Genomic DNA, 15,669 nt, shown 5'->3' on the forward strand with positions numbered 1-15,669 from the left:
AGGGCCTGGACAGACCCTGCGGCCACAGGCACAATGGTCAGAAACGGGGGTTCTGAGGGGCCACAGACCTTGGATCACATTCTTGCGCCCCCAGAAGAGAGGGCAGCCCAGCCTGGATGGCTGTTCCTCGGGCCATTTGTGACGCAGGCCTCCTTCCCACGGGCCGCCCCCCCCCATGGCCACAGTGAGGGCCAGCAGGGGTCCCCTCCACCCCGAGGCTGAGTGGCCCCGCCAAGGTCACTCCTCGCATAGCCCAGGGTGCTGCAGCTTCAGGACAGCCCAGCCCCCCCGGGTTTCTGCGGCTCTGAGGGCGGTGCCCCAGACGAGATTGAGAGGAGCAGGGACCGGGGACAGGGAAGGATGCTCTTCCCTTCCCCCCCCCCCACGCTTTCCTGCTCTGTCCCTCCTGCTGTGCGGTGACAAGGCAGGCAGGCAACTCCGACTCCAGGGAGTCTGCGGCAGGGAAGGAGAGAGCGGCTCACACAGCCCCAGAAGGGGGCAGCCAGCCTCAGCCACCCAGATGTTTAGGGGGTGAGAGGAGACATACAAACGACCTTGCCACTCGGAAGTCCCCTTCCCAGGGCCTGCAGCAGCTTGGGACTGAAGTGCTCCTTTTCCCAGGCCTGGCGTACCACCAACAGCCGGGCCACCCTGCAGCCTCCCGGCCCAGGAGTCAGCAAGGGCTGCGCAGCCCCCAGCAGGGGTGGGGCATCTGGAGAAGGGAGACCCCACTGCACTCTGCCCTCCTGAAGCTTCACATCAGACTACTGGGCTCGAAACCCCGCCTCCGAAACTTCCAGACCACGCTCAGTCTCACTGCAGCAGCTCACCTGCTAAGCACACTGAACCACAGCAAGGCACGGTGACCTCCAGCAGAAGCGCGGTCCTTCCTCCTGCCCATTCCCTATCCCCGACTCCAGAAGAAGGCACAGCCCAGGCCCTGATGTGCTGGTCCCAGGGCTCCCTGGGCATGGGAGGTAGCTGCAGGGCCCACATCTCCTGCCCTCTCCCTCCAGCCTCAACCAAAGTCTGTCTATAAGGGGCCCCAAGGGACGGGCTCCAAAGCAGGCCCCAGAGGGGACAGCGAGGATTAGCGTTTAAGCCCCCAGAGCTGCAGGCCACTTTCCCAGCATGCAGAGAATGCTTGTCCTGCTGGGTCCCCAATGCTCAGGAATCAGGGAGAACCCACTGTTGCCAGAGGTCCTACCTGCTATGGGGACGAGCACAGTAGTGGGAAGTCAGCCCCCATTAACCTGGTCTGGGCCCGAGTATGCGACCGGCAGGCAAACAGCCTGACCAAGGAGATCCGACCCCCGGGACAGCTGCAGTCCCACCGGCCACCTCCGACAAGCACAAGCAGCTGAAGCAGCCCGCTGGCCACCCCCTTACTGGTCCCAAGCCCCTCAGAGGCTAGTGGGTGCCCTGCTGCCCGCTTGCTCTGGGTCTCTCTGTGCCTCTGGGCTGAAGGCACAGGGCCCAGTGAGTGAAAAAGCCTTGTGCTCTGGGGCATGGCAGCAGGGAGACCTTCCCCTCAGAACCCACACCCTGCAGGCAGCTGGGCCTCTGCCTGGGTCCCACACGGCAGTCTGGAAGGCAAAGCCACTGTGCCCTCCCTCCTGGAGCGCGACTGTCTGCTGCCCTCCACACCGGAGATTCTCCCTGCCTCGGGCCAGGCCTTGGCAAATAGACCAGCCCAGGCCTCTGCCTGCCTTTCGGTCTTGCTTTCTCTTTTTCTTTTTCCAAAACCCAAAAGTACCTTTGCTGGGATGAGCCGGCCTGCGGTGTGCCTGCACCCCCCCCGGCTCCGCAGGGTTCCCGCAAAAAAAAAGAAAACAAAACCAAAACCTACGAATGATGTGAGAAACCAAAAGGGAAAAGGGGCGGGAGGGTTGGAAGGAATAAGGGGCAAGAGCACAACTGGTAACCCAGACGCCACAGGGGACCCCACGGGGAGGGCCCCGGCTCAGGGTGGCCACAGGAAGACTTGCCAGAAACGGGGGCGGGGACCCAGTGTCCCAGCCCTGCTGGTGGCTGAGACAAGTCCGGGCAGAAACCAGTGCCCGCCTGCAGAAGGGGGACAGCCGCACCTTCCCAGCCTGCCCCAGGCTCTCTGCCCCAGGTCTGAAGCTCATCCCTGTGCAGTAAAGCAAGAGCGAGGCCCAGCACTCGCCCCCACGAGGACACAGGCACAAGGAGGCTCAGCCTGAGCCCTGCTGAGGACAGGAGGGGAAGCTGGGAGGGTCGAGGCGGGTTCCTGAGACTCGCAAAGGCTCAGCGCAGCAGGGAGAGAAACCAAGCTCCTCTCAGAGACAGCAAATCCCTCAGAGCCCTGGCTCCCGGGCCCCAGGCCCCCTGCCCTCCCACTGCCTGCCTGTGTGGTTCACTTTGGAGTCTCTCCCAAGATACCCTCTCCCCCAGGGAACCTCACACTGTCCGCACGGCCACCGTCCTCACACACAGCCTCCAGCACTGGTCGCGCTTGAAGGGAGGGAAGCTGCAGAGAGCAACCGAAGGAAGGAGAAAGAAGAGGAAAAGGCAGATAGGACACAGACCTCCCGGACCCCGACCTGGGCCTGAAGGGTGTTCCCAAGGGCACACTGTGGGGTGGGGACAGCGGCCTCGGGCCCTCCAGCTGGGGCTGCAGAGAGCGGTCCATGGGGCACACGGGAGGCAGCGGTGCCCAGCCTGGGGGCCAGAGCCAGACCCCAGCCGAGGACCCCGCCCACCACCTCCTGCCTCAGACCTCGGGCTCGCCCCAAACCGCACCTGTAGGGGGAGGCTAATGAGGACCCACCTCGTTCGGCCCCTGCGGGGACTTACAGAAGAATAATTAGCTTTTACCGGCTTGGGTAAGAACAGACGCTTTGGACGTAACAGCACGCTCCCAGCAGGTGGAGAAAGCCCCGAAGGCCAGAGCTCCGGGCAGCCTTAGGAGCCCCGGCAGTGTACGCGCGCCGCCTCACCGAGCAGGGAAGCGACATGTGCCGGGGTCACCTGGCAGAAACAGGCGCCAGCCCCCAGGCCAGCACGGCTCATTCCCTCCCTGTTTGCTCGGCCGGCTGTCTGGCCCTCTGACGAGTGTGCTGGGGCCAGAAAGGAGGGGCCTGGCGCTCAGGGTCTGCGGAGATGCACAAGGGCCCAGAGAAGACCCAGAAAAGCCTGGAGGGCGGAGAAGGGAGGCAAGTGGGGCTCGGAGAGCCTGATGGGAGCCGACCTTGTGGAGAAAGCTCCCCGAGAGAGCGGCAGCCGAGCTGGAACCGGCAAACAGGAGGGAGGGGAGGGGAGGAGCAGGTGAGGAGAAGCATTGAGACAGCTGGTGCCCCCTGCACATGCTCAAAGTCCGAGGGGCCCTCACGCCACCCACAAGGGCTGCACCTACAGGCCTCCCGGGGCTTAGCCCGGTCCAGAGCTGAGACCATGCGCCGGCCGAAACCTCCCTCCCAGAAGCACCGGCCACGGGAGCCTTCAGCCCACCACCTCACCGGGCACAGGTCAGTGGAGGCCACGGAGCAGGGGACCCTCACGCACCTTCTGCGTCCACCGTCTCCTTCATGATGATCTCCACCCGCTCCACGTGGTGCCGGTTCCAGAGGCCGTCCAAGGCCTTGCGGTTCTGGTGTCGGAAGGGCAGGATCTGAGCCACGGCCTGCCAAGGAAGGAGACCCGTTATGCTGCCGGTTCTCAGGGTGAAGAACGAATCCTGGCTCCAAGGAAGGGCCCCAACTTCTCTACCCCCTGCTCCCAGATGCTCTCAGGAGCCCTCGTCCCTGGGCCTCAGGACGTCCCTGCTCCAGGCAGACTCCAAGAACTGTTAAGTGACCTCCACAGGACCCGCAGCATTTTATTTTGCAAGGAAAAGCATATTTAAGATCGCTTATCTTTTATCACCATCAACGTCTCATAAAAGAAAGCTACTTTAACGCCAAAAAAGGAGCAAGAAAAACTTCAGACTGGATGTATTCAGGAAGTGCGCTTTTCTCGTTTTCCCAGAAGCAAGGGAAAACCTCTCCAGGTCAGACCCTGGTCTGAGGCGCACTCTTCGGGAACGCTGCAGGTGCAGACGGCGGGCTAGATGGCGACGCCTCTGTCCTGGAGGGCTGGGAGGTGCCCCCCCACACTTGGCCGCGGGCCCACCAGCCTGGTCAGTACTGAGGAAGACGGCGCTGTGCGCTCTCTGCTGCGGTTTCTAGGAAGAGACGGTCCAGTGGCACCTGGAGGGCAGGCTCGGAGTGACGTGGCAGCCGGCCCGCCTCACCCGGGAGCTCAGCCCCAGGCTCCGCCACGGAACCGTACGGTCCCTGCATTTGGAAGATCTTGTCGCCAGCCTTCTGGCTCAAAACAGAACTCAGGAAGACAGAGACACTGAGAAAAGGCAGATGGGTGTGGAATAAGTTCATTCTAATTCCCACCCCACGACCCACAGGAAGCCAGGCAGACACCTGGGCAGGCCACAGGGCAACGAGAAACAAAGCGCGAAACAAAACGAGGACCACGCGTCCTGGCCCGGCTGCTCGGCTCTGCCTTCAGCCTCTCGCCACCTGCCCACCTGCGGGACAGCCACGGGAGCTCCGATTTCACAAGGGTCTGGGCATCATCCCACAAGCAGCAGCGTGGCTGCGTCGATGGGGTCTCCCATGCCCAGCTCGCGCCATGCCTGGCACGCTCCCCGCTGAAGCTCACCTGCTTGCCCAGGTAATGGTCCACCCGGTACATCTCCTCCTCCTGGAAAAAGCTCCCAAGTTCCGTGGCCAGCTGCTGGGCTGAGAGGCGGTCGTGGCCGAAGGGCTTCTCCAGGACAACCCGCAGCCAGGCGCCCGGGCCCGGGCGGCAGCTGCTGTTGATGCTGCGGGCAATGTCCGCATAGGCGAAGGGCGGCACTGAGAAGTAGAAAATCCTGCCAGCCTCCCGGAGGCCTTCGTGTTGGAGCTGTGCCTCGATGTCCTTGCTCAGGGCCATATAGTCCTCGCTCGTCCTCAGGCGGCGATACTGGCTCAGCTGCTGGAACCGGCCCCTGAGTTCGGCACAGCGCTCGGGCGTCACGTCCTCAGGACAGGACAGGGACTCCAGGACCTTGGCGACGAACTCCTGGCCCTGCTTGGTGGATGTCAGAGCAGCCCCGTGGAAGCTGAAACTGTAGCCCTTCCCCACCTCATCCAGGTACAGCTGGAACAGTCCCTGCCATAAGTATTTCTTGGCCAGGTCTCCCGTCGCTCCCAGCAGGATAAGGGAGACGTGTCCCTGGAGATCCCGGGCCTGCAGACAAGCCACAAGGACCATGCACACTGCCACTGCCAGCATCTTCCGACAGCCGGGCCGCCTGGGCAGAGGCAAGACACACAAGGAACAAGGAAGGATCAGACATGGGTCAGGTGCCTGGGATCTGGAGGTAAACACATTTCTAGGTCATCGAACATTTCCTGCCTGGCAAAAAACCACCGCGTGTTTTCTCAGAAAAATGTTATAATCCCACAGCCTGCCCCTCCCTCTGCAGCAGCCTGGCTTCTGTGCCAGGAAGCTGGCGGGCAGGGAGCCTACCCTGTAAACAGGGACTATGCCCGCGAAGGTGGTAGGCTCCTTGCTAGAGACGGGCCACTGTGCTGCGGGAAGTACGAGAGAGGCCCTCAGGGCAGCCGCGGGATTGGAGCCGTCCACTCTCCCACCACGACCAGGCTTGTCTGTGAGCACAGGGCGCCAGGACCACTGGGGCAGCTCAGGAATAGGGAGCAGGTCCTCAGGCGACGGGCCAGAACTAGGAGAAGCTACGATCGTCCCCTCTCACTCCTCCCTTTGTTTTTTCCACATTCTCTGGGCTCCACGCACAAAATGATTATCGGTAACTGCTACAGTGTCGTGATTAAAAACAAAGATGCTGGGGGCAATCGGATAAGCGTGAGCATCGCAGCTCAGGTCTTGATCTCAGGGTCATGAGCTCAGGCCCAACACTGGCCTCCACACTGGGCATGAGTTTAATTAAAATAAAATACTACTCCAAAAACATAATCTCTGGGACCAGCTGAGGTTGAATCTCAGCTCAACTCCTTACTGTTGGACCTTGAACAAGTATTCAACCTCTCCGTACCTCAGTTTCCTCATCTGCAGTGGGGGTAACGGTGACCTACGCCACACGGTTATTACAAGGACAAATGAGTTAATATTTATAAATGCTCAGGATACCGCCCAGCACCCAGGAAGCACTAGAGAAGCAGCGACTGTCACGGTGGTCGGCCAATGACAGCAGCGGCACTCAGCTGAGTCCTTATGCACAGAAGAGCTTGCTGCATCCAGAAGCAAGCCCTGGAAAAGGGCCAGTGGAGGGGCTACCGTGACAGATTCCCTTCTGCGGACAGCGAAGCCGATGCGCGGGTGATGAAGGGGCCCGGGCGCGGAAGCAGGCAGCCGGACAGGCACCGGGCTCTCTGTCCCCCGAGCTGCCACCCAGCAGACGTCTGCCGCAGCCTCCCTGAGGGGGCCTCCCCCGGGCTGGTTTCCAGCCTCGCTTACAGCAGCTGACACACAGGAAAGGCCAGAGGCCTCGGACCTGCCACAAAGTCCCCAGCGAATTTGCCTTCCCTTGCCTTCTGCTCTGACCGAGGCTGTGGGGGTTCATGTGCCCCATTCCTGCTCCTCAGCTCCCCTGTTCGCTTCCCAGCGAGGCCAGTGCTTTGGGGGAAAGGGAAAAGCGATGACGGGGAGAGTCATGGTGGCCAGCAACTCGGCTCTCCCAACTCACGGGGCACTGGGGCCCAGCCAGGGGCGCTGCAGCAGCCAAGGAGAATTCAAGATCATGGACGGCAGGTGTTCCCCGATGAAGGACTAACCCAACCCTCGACCCGGAGGCTCTCATCTGTTGTTCAGGTAGGGAAACTGAGGTTTAAAGAGACCCCTGGCCAGCCTATGCTGTCCTCCATCTTGAGGGGCCGGAGATGCCCTCTGGCAGCGGCACCCCCCAGGCCACCTTCCCCTCTGCCTCCTCATCTCTGGGTCCGCGGCCGAACCAAGGTGAGGGCGCCACAGCAGTATCCGCACACCAGCCACGTCCACCACCGGGGCTCTAAGCGGAGGCTCCCGGGACCAGCTGGGCGGCCTCCCGGGCCTCACCTTCCACTATCCCCCCACCTGCATGCTCACTCCCAAATCAGATGGGCCGCGGGACCACTCCACTTCCTTCTCCCGCCTCCCGATCCCTGTCCGTGGCCCTTCATGCGTTTCCTTCTGAACTGGCAATCGCCCCTGTCCGGAGGGAAGAAGCTGCAAGGTCAGTGCGGGAAAGAGGCGGCGAGAAATCTGAAGCCCGGAGAAGAGCCCGGAGAAGGAGGGGCCTCCAGCTGGCAGGCTGCGGCTCAGGGCTCCTGATCCGGCACGGGCAGCCAGGACCCTGGACGTGCCAGGGACAAGAGGAGGAGCTCGGGAACTTCCGAGAGTCCGGACAGGCAGGTGAGGGAGCCCCAGGGGCCAGGACCTCCACCCCCACCCCAGAAGACTGCAGAACTGGCATGTCCCAACGCTGGAGCCCCCAGTCACCGTGCCCAGCAGCTTCCGCAGTCCAGTGCAGGAATGTGGCGCTGCGAGCCGACGACCAGGCTCAAGACCACCTCCTCCGAGCTGTGGGATCTACTTAAGTCACCTTCTCCGTCTGGGCCCTCATTTCCTAACTACACAACAGGGCCGATACCACCAAACTAAATGGGGGGTTAGAAGGATGAGCCGCGGTGAGACCGACGACAAACTCCTACGCTGACTACCTAAGCCAAACGGAAGGCCCCTCGTGGCTCCCAAGGTGGGGGGGGGGGCACAGCGCGACTAGTGTCAGAAGAACCTGCGCACGGCCCCCGTCTCAGGGGCTGCAGAAGGCAGCGTGGAGGGACAGACTGGCATTCCGTCCCACTGCCCAGCCCCATCCCGATGCCCTGCCCTGCGAAGGGGCGGCCAGCAACGGGAACAGCTGTCCTCCCTGCTGCCCCCCCAGGGACATAAACAGGCTCAGAGGAGCCGCCCGCCCAAGTCAAGATCGGGGTCCCAGCCTGGGAGCAGGGGAGAGGCCACAGAGAAGGCACATGGCTCCGACCCCCACCGCTGCTCTCGCCTCTGGTGTGCCGCGAGGTTCTCGAAGGTCCTTCTGTGGCCCTGCCTCCCGCCTCCTGCTCTGGGAGAACAGGCCTGGGGACGCCTCCTAACGTTACACACTCGAAGTGAGCCCCAAAGCATGGGTGCGGCGTTCCAACAGCCCGGTTGATAAGAAAACGGCTGCTCGAAGAGCTCCCGCAGGAAGGACCGCGGGCCTGGCCCAGGCCACTGCTCCTCGTCCACGACAGGAGGACACTCCGCTGGAGGACCGCCACCGGGCTGCCCCCAGATGCCGAGCTTTCCACGGAAAGGAGACAAGCCCCCTCCTGTCGGGGAGATGCCAGCTCCGCCTGTCCATGGGGCAGTCAGCGGCTGAGACGTCTGCCCCACGGCAGGGCCGGGGAAAGAGCACTCGGCAGGGAGCGAGGAGCGGCTAACTTGTGTCATTCAGAAGTTCAGAGGATGCAGTTTCATTTACAACAATTATTATTCAAGGTCCTTGCCAGAAACACTGCACCAGGAAGCGCGGGCACGCGGCTGTGGGGCCGGAGGAAGACCTTCTTCGGACAGAGGCTCCTCTTAGCAGCAGGCTTGACGGGGCTTGCAGCCACAGTCAGGGGCACATTCCATGCCCCCCCACCCTAGCCCAGCCGGAGGGGCTCCCATCAAGCATCTGGCAGACTCACCTTTTAAAGTACAGCTCGGCCAACATTCCCAGAGCTGTGAGCGCTGACCTGGCCAGCCAGAGGGTTTAGGTTAGAATCAGGGTTCCCGCCTTTGTTTCTGGGGCGCACCCCCGCAGCCGTGCCTGGCCCGTCCGGGCACGGACACAGCGTGTGCTGGCGCTCCCGGGGCAGCGTGGCTTCCGGTGAACCACGGGAGGAAACAGCTCGGGTCCTCTGTTCCCAGCAGACGAGGGGCGGGAGAAAGGAGCGGGGAGATAAAGGTCGGTGGCTGCTGCAACCCGGTTCTCTTTCCCAATGCCACACTGACACCTGTGACCTCTACCTTCTGTTTGCCAAGCAGGAAGGAGGGACGTTTTCTCCAAATCACAGCCTGGGAGTTTGGAATTTTTGAAAGAATGCGTGGGAGTTAAACAAGACTTCAAACGGAAGATCATTTCTAACCAAAGGAGGTGGGGGGGGGCACATGCCTAGTCCCCTCTAGGATCACTGACTCCTGGGTTTTTCCTGTTCTCCTTGTTCGGCCCATCGGCACCAGACACAGCCATGTTTGGTGTAAGTCAAGCCCTTCAGCTGCTGTGAGACCTGTACCCCTTCCCTACTTGTCCCCCTGGGGGCGAGACTGGGGACAAGAGTTATAAGACCAGGCTCTGAGACCCTTTTCCCTCCCTGATCTCAGAGAAGCCTTCACCTATCACCTCCTTCGTTGTCTTGGGTTCCCGTGACCCCGGGGGTGTGCTCAAGCCACCCTGCACCAGGACACCAGTTCAACTGCTGCATTTTCAGGAATTTTTCAAGGCAGGTGTTAAATACAGCCATTATTAAAAACCAAATCACGCAAACTTAAAACCAAATAAACTGTACTAAAAACAAAAGTAATAAATACTTATTACTGCTCATCGTTTCCTAATTATTTGACTGCTTTCTCCTCTCCATCTGTGCTCCTGACATTACTGGCAGCTATGGTATCTGTAAGGTGGGAGGCTTGCCGTGGCCAGCGCAAGAATATTGCACCATAGATATTGGGAAATGCTGTAGATCCGGCTCCTTCCCCATCACCAACCCCCGCCCCTGCTGAGTCGTTACACATTTACCAGCACACAACACCAGGCCTTCATCTCCATTCTGGGCCTTCTCCCCCTCAACTCCAGGCTCACATCATCAGCCGGTACTCCGACACCAACAGCTGCGTGCCTACAAGACTTAACTGTGTTCAAAACTGAACAGACTTCTCCCCCAGCCTGCTCCAAATGCAAATTTCCCCAGCCTCAGTAAATGACAACTCTATCCTTCCAGGTGCTGAGGGCAGAAACTTGGCGGGGGGGGGGGGGGGGGATCTGTTAGCACATCCTATAATTTCTGTCACCAAAATTTACCCAGAACACAACGACTCACCACCTTCCGCCACTGTACTCTGCTCCCAGCCACCATCACCTGTTTGGGTTACTGTAGGAACCATCTAATTGGCCTTCCGTTTCTGTCCTTCCCCAAACATGACATTCAGTGGCCTTTTCATTATTTTTTTAAAAGATTTTATTTATTTATTTGACAGATCACAAGTAGGCAGAGAGGCAGGGAGAGAGAGAGAAGGGAGGAAGCAGGGTCCCTGCTGAGCAGAGAGCCCGATGTGGGGCTCGATCCCAGGACCCTGAGATCACGACCCGAGCCAAAGGCAGAGGCTTAACCCACTGAGCCACCCAGGTGCCCCTCAGTGGACTTTTTTTTTTTTTTTTTAAGATTTTGTTTACTTATTTGACAGACAGAGATTACAAGTAGGCAGAGAGGCAGGCAGAGAAAGAGGAGGAAGCAGGCTCCCTGCTGAGCAGAGAGCCCGATACAGGGCTCAATCCCAGAACCCTGGGATCATGACCTGAGCCGAAGGCAGAGGCTTTAACCCACTGAGCCACCCAGGCGCCCCTCAGTGGCCTTTTTAATGGCCTTCCACCTATTACCTCCTTGCTCTCTTCTGCCACTTGTCCCTCTCTAGGCTCCAGCTTCCCATCCTCCTGCCTCAGGGCCTTTGTACTTGCTGTTCACTCTCCCTGACCTACTTTTCCCTGCTGATGTCCACACGCTTCACTCCCTCACTGACTTGAATTCTTCGTTGAAATGTCACCTTCTCCGTGAGGCTTTCTCGGCTGACTCTGGAAAACTGCAAACCTTCCACCCCCATCCCGCTCCCTGCTTTCTCTCTGCAGTCCGTATCAGTCTCTAATATACTGACAGTGGAAAGTGTATTTGTTTGGTTTATTCTCCGCGGCCCCTTCCTTCAAGAATGTAAGTGCCAACAGGGGCAGGGGGTTTTGTGTTTATCTTCAGTATCCAAAACGGGGCCCAGCACACACAGAGGTTACACTCTACGGATGTGCTGAATGAACCAACAAATCCCATCAGTAGAAGGCTCCTGCCACCTGTGTAGAAGTCATTTAGGAAAACGTGTCTACGGCTGACCTCAAGCACTGTGACACGGCACCCAGGCACAGCAGCTTCCTAACTCGACCAACACTATTACTAGGAAGAGAAACGTTTACAGAGTATTTCCCTATACGCCGGATACGAGAGCTTCACATCCATCACTGGAGTTAAATTCTTGCCACAACCTATGAGGTAGGCATCATTATTATGCCCATTTCTAGAACGAGTACAGAGGAAACCAAAGTGCACCGAGGGGAAAGTAACTGAGGGCAGGACGGGCAGCTTAGAGGTGATGGGATGTAAACCCAAGCCATCTGGCTTCAGCACAGACCTCCCGCCTACCAGGAAAACACGGGACCACAACCCCAAGTGGTGAAATTTAAAACACTGTATTGGTGTGGACACCGATTCTGCTCCAACAGGGGTGTACAGAGTCTATTTCTCTCGCGTGCTGCAACCACAGAGTCGGAAAACCAGTGGATAAGCAGCAGAAAATGGGCAATCCCTATAAAGCACGTGGCACGATGCTTGGCATGCGGTAAGCACCCCAGAAATGTTAGCTTCTGTTATGATTAAACCAACAGCAGCACGGGAGAAGGTACTTTTCTTGCTAGCTTCTTGGAACGGCTACAAGATGAAGCAAGCAGCCCACAACAGGAAAAAAAAAAATGCCAAGGAACAGCTCATCAACAGCTTCATGACCTTCCAGTCATACTGACAAAAAAATCAAAGACATACCATGTTAAAAAGTTTCAAAATCCCCACTCCAGCCCTCGAGGGATTTATAATCTGGTTTTAAGAATAGGGGCGTAAACCCCTTCACTCTGTAGCCACAGGCCTTTCACCTAACAACCCAGAGCCTCTTCTCTGGCTGTGAAATGGGGATCCATCCACCTCATTTCAACATTGAGCCAAAAAAGCCCGGATCATGGCTGTGAAAAATACTTTAGGGGACAATGGTGGTAAGAGGTCTCCCAGACAGAGAGCCACCTGGCTCCCAATTCAGGGAAACAAAAAGCAAAAACCAGACTTCCTGCTCTGCCCTTGGGTCAGGGTCTGGCAGAATCCACGAGGAAATGTGGCATCCAATCTGACATCTTACCTTGTTCAAATTCCACCAATAAAGTGAGAAGTGGCTAGGCCACTGATGACCAAAGGTGCCTCTTGGCTTCCCTTTTAGATGACCTAAGACCATCTGACTGTAAAAGTAACTTAGTGAACTCCAGTCTTTGGATAAAAATAACTTGAATGTTTGCCTAGAGTGGTTATTGGTTGGGCAGTCATGTACCTCAAAGAAAAGTTACACAAAGTACTCTCGGGAAAATGAGCTCTGTTCGTGCCAAACAGGGAGCATTTTCATCTCAGGTGCTCCCAAAACTTCCCAAAAGATTCGCCTCATGAGCTCAAAAAGTCTGCTCACCATTCATCACGGCAGAGAATGTAGAAAATAATTTAAAATATGTCCACTCTACACCAGTCTCCCCCAGTCTGCTCCCTTTCCTGAGCCACGGGCCCCGTTGGGAGGACAGGGGGTTGGGTGGGCAAAGAATTTAGGTTTATGATCTTTCCAGAAGTTCTCACTTCCGACTACACTCAAGTTTAAGCGAGCTGGTTTTCAGAGATGCAGATAGGTTCACTTCTGGAAAACTATTCACTGGATGGGTCTTGCCAACGCTGACTGCAACCCGAGGGCTCATGCAGAAGATTAAGCTGATCCCAGGGGAAAAGCACCGGAGTTCCTCCTCTGGTCGAGCTGCCTTCCAGAAAGCCTAGGGGCCTGGCTGCCCCCTGCAGCCAAGGGGTCTGCAGGGGAGGAAGTGAAGGGTTTATTTTGAGGGCGCGGGGCTGGGAGGGAACTCGGGCAGACGCGAGACGCTTCCCAGCCAGAAGCCCGAGGAGCTCCAGCCGCGCGCGCCCAGCCTCCTGGGCCACCGGGCCCACCGACCTCGGGCTCGGCCCCGCGGGAGCGCGCAGCCGCCGGCCGCTACCAGCGACGCCCGCGGCCGAAGGAGCCGGAGACCAAGCGGGGGAGGCAGCTTACTTCATCTCGCCCGTCACTGCCGGCCACTTCTCCGGGAAACGTGGGCGGCGGCGGCGCTGGGCGCGGGGCTCGGCGGGCCGGACTCGGGCCAGGCCGGGGCCCCGCTCATCCTCTTCCGCAGGCGCCGCCCGCCCCGACAGGTGCGCGTCACGCGGCCCCGCGTCGGACGAGCGCTCGGGTTTCGCCGAGAGGAGCCTGGGAGGAGGGGCGACGGGCGCGGAGGGCGCGGGACCGAGTCCGCCCGGCCGCCCCTTCCCTGCCGCACTCGAGCCGCGTCGGGCCGGGCAGCGCGTGGGGCCGCGTGGGCCTGGGCCCCAGACCCCGGTGGCCTCGCGCGCGCGCGCAGTGGGGCGGCTCAGGAGCGCGCGCGCGCACTCGGGTCCCCGGAGAGGGGCGGGGGGCGGAGGCGCAGGCGAAACCACGCCCCCCAGTTCGGGGTCGCCGGAGCGGGGGTGGGGGGAGGCGGGGCCTCCCGAAGGATTTCTTGGTTAGCGTGGATAGGGCGGGACTTCAGAGCCACGTGGGCGGGCAAGCGGGCCTCCTGAGCTCCCAGCTTCCCGCCCGTCCGCCCGCCCGCGCGCTGGGTTCCGCTGTGCGTCCGCGGCGCTGCCCTCTGAGATACTGAATGGCAAATGGCTGGGGGGAGTGCTGGTGTCGTGGAGGGAGCCGGGAGGCCGGGTGGCTGGGTCCTCCCTGGGACCTGGCGTGAGCTGTGGGACCTGGAATAGGTTACCTGACCTCCTCCGGCCTTGCCTTTCTCCATCCGCACGAGTAGCCGGGCTCGTCCCACGTCTGACGCCCCGAAGTGGTGATTCAGGGGTCACAGAGCACGCTAGGGCCACCTCTGCTTACACCCATGTGACCTGAAGACCCAAACCTGTACAGTGGGGGCAGTGAGACGGTGTGCCTCAGCGGGGACCCGGCCTGTGACAAGGACTCAGTAAATGGGCGCTTGGACCTGGGTGGCTTTATTTGCAAGAGAGTAAAAGGGACTCGGCCTTCTCTGCAGGGTGGTGGCGGGGTGTGTACGTGAGATGACATGGTCAGCGGCTTCTTTCAGCACTCAGTGGACAGTGCGCCAGTCCTCTACCCCCTGTCCTCACCACGGTCGTGCAGTATCTGACCCTCACCTCGCAGCCACCCCCTGCCTGCTTTTCTCCCAGCCCCGTAGAGCTATCGGCGCCCCTCGTGGCGCCCCGCCATGAGTGAGGCAGCTCCTCCTTCCCGAGTGAAGCTCCTGAGTGACCTCGGGTTAACAAAGGCTGGGCCACCCAGGACCACTTCCTGGATGTAGACCACCCCCCGCCCCCCGCCCCCTCATCCCTACTCCTGGAGCATCTTCTTTCTGTCCCTCCTCCAGACCCAACTTCCTCCCGACACGGGGACAGGAGAATGCAGGGTCACCTCTGATGAAGGGTGCAGACCACCCAGGAGGGGGATTCTGACCGGAGAGGAAAAGCCTGTAGCAACTTTTTATTTCATGAAGGTTCCTTTAGAGGTAGAGCATTGAGAATTAGCAGAGGGAACTTGGCAGTGGCCAGCAAAGCTGAGCGGGGCCAACAGGCATGATTACCACACAGGATATTGGGCAAGAGGGTTCCAGGAAGGCCGGGAGGCTGAAGGGGGTGGGGCCCCATTGCAACCAAGGCCAGGGGGCCATCTGGGGCCCTGCAGGGAGCTGCCAGGCCTCAGGAAGAATTAAGGCCATCCTGGGTGGGACTGGGTGGAGGGTCAAGGAGCCAGGTACCCACTGGGCTAGAAGGAGGCAAGAGGGTCTGGGGCAGGGCCGGCCAAACAAGTCTGGATAATGCTCGGACTTTTGGCCAAGAGCCCTTCCCATGTTCTGTAACCCTGCGTGCACCATGCCTCACACAGCTGTGTAAACTGAGGCCAAGGGAGGTACAGATGGGAGAAGGCAGGTGCCCAAAGACTGAGTTGAGCCCAGGGGATGTTTCCCAGGTCCCTAATATGACCACCACAAGGGTGATCTGTGGGTACCTTGAGGGCATTAAAAAAAAAAATACCATGGGGGTGCCTGGTGACTCAGTCGGTTAAGTGTCTGCCTTCAGCTCAGGTCATAATCTTCCCAGGGTCCTGGGATCGAGCCCAACATTGGGCTTCCTGTTCAGTGGGGAGCCTGCTTCTCCCTCTCCCACTCTCCCTACTTGTGCTCACTCTCTCTCTCTCTGTGTCAAATAAATAAAATAAATAAAATCTTAAATAAAGAAAATATCCCATAGCCAAGTCAAATTCTTTTTTCAAATTAATTTTTTAAAAGATTTTATTTATTTATTTGACAGAGAGAGAGAGAGGGAACACAAGCAAGGGGAGTGGGAGAGGGAGAAGCAGGCTCCCCACTGAGCAGAGAGCCCAATGCGGTGCTCAACCCCAGGACCCTTAGATCATGACCTGAACCGAAGGCAGACGTTTAACTGACTGAGCCACCCAGGAACCCCTCAAGTCCTT

The 15,669-nt window shown here is 59.2% G+C and overlaps 1 protein-coding gene across 3 annotated transcripts in view; it reads right to left on the reverse strand.

Moving 5' to 3' along the window:
• Positions 1-13,550, reverse strand: part of H6PD (hexose-6-phosphate dehydrogenase/glucose 1-dehydrogenase) — a 28,223-nt gene extending 14,673 nt beyond the window's left edge. Inside the window, exons 1-3 of one of the 3 annotated variants that reach the window (XM_046003116.1) lie at positions 13,204-13,550; positions 4,681-5,317; positions 3,529-3,646 (exon numbers count right to left, since the gene is read on the reverse strand). In XM_046003116.1, the coding sequence (XP_045859072.1) occupies positions 3,529-3,646; positions 4,681-5,317; positions 13,204-13,208 (760 nt within the window). In that variant the 5' untranslated portion in view covers positions 13,209-13,550. Of the gene's footprint in view, positions 1-3,528; positions 3,647-4,680; positions 5,318-8,750; positions 9,566-13,203 lie in introns of those variants that run through there. The other 2 variants (XM_046003124.1, XM_046003105.1) reach the window with 2 other exon arrangements.
• Between the last annotated feature and the right edge of the window lie 2,119 nt (positions 13,551-15,669).

Source organism: Meles meles, chromosome 1 (genome assembly GCF_922984935.1).
Source record: "Meles meles chromosome 1, mMelMel3.1 paternal haplotype, whole genome shotgun sequence".
Lineage (NCBI taxonomy): Eukaryota > Metazoa > Chordata > Mammalia > Carnivora > Mustelidae > Meles > Meles meles.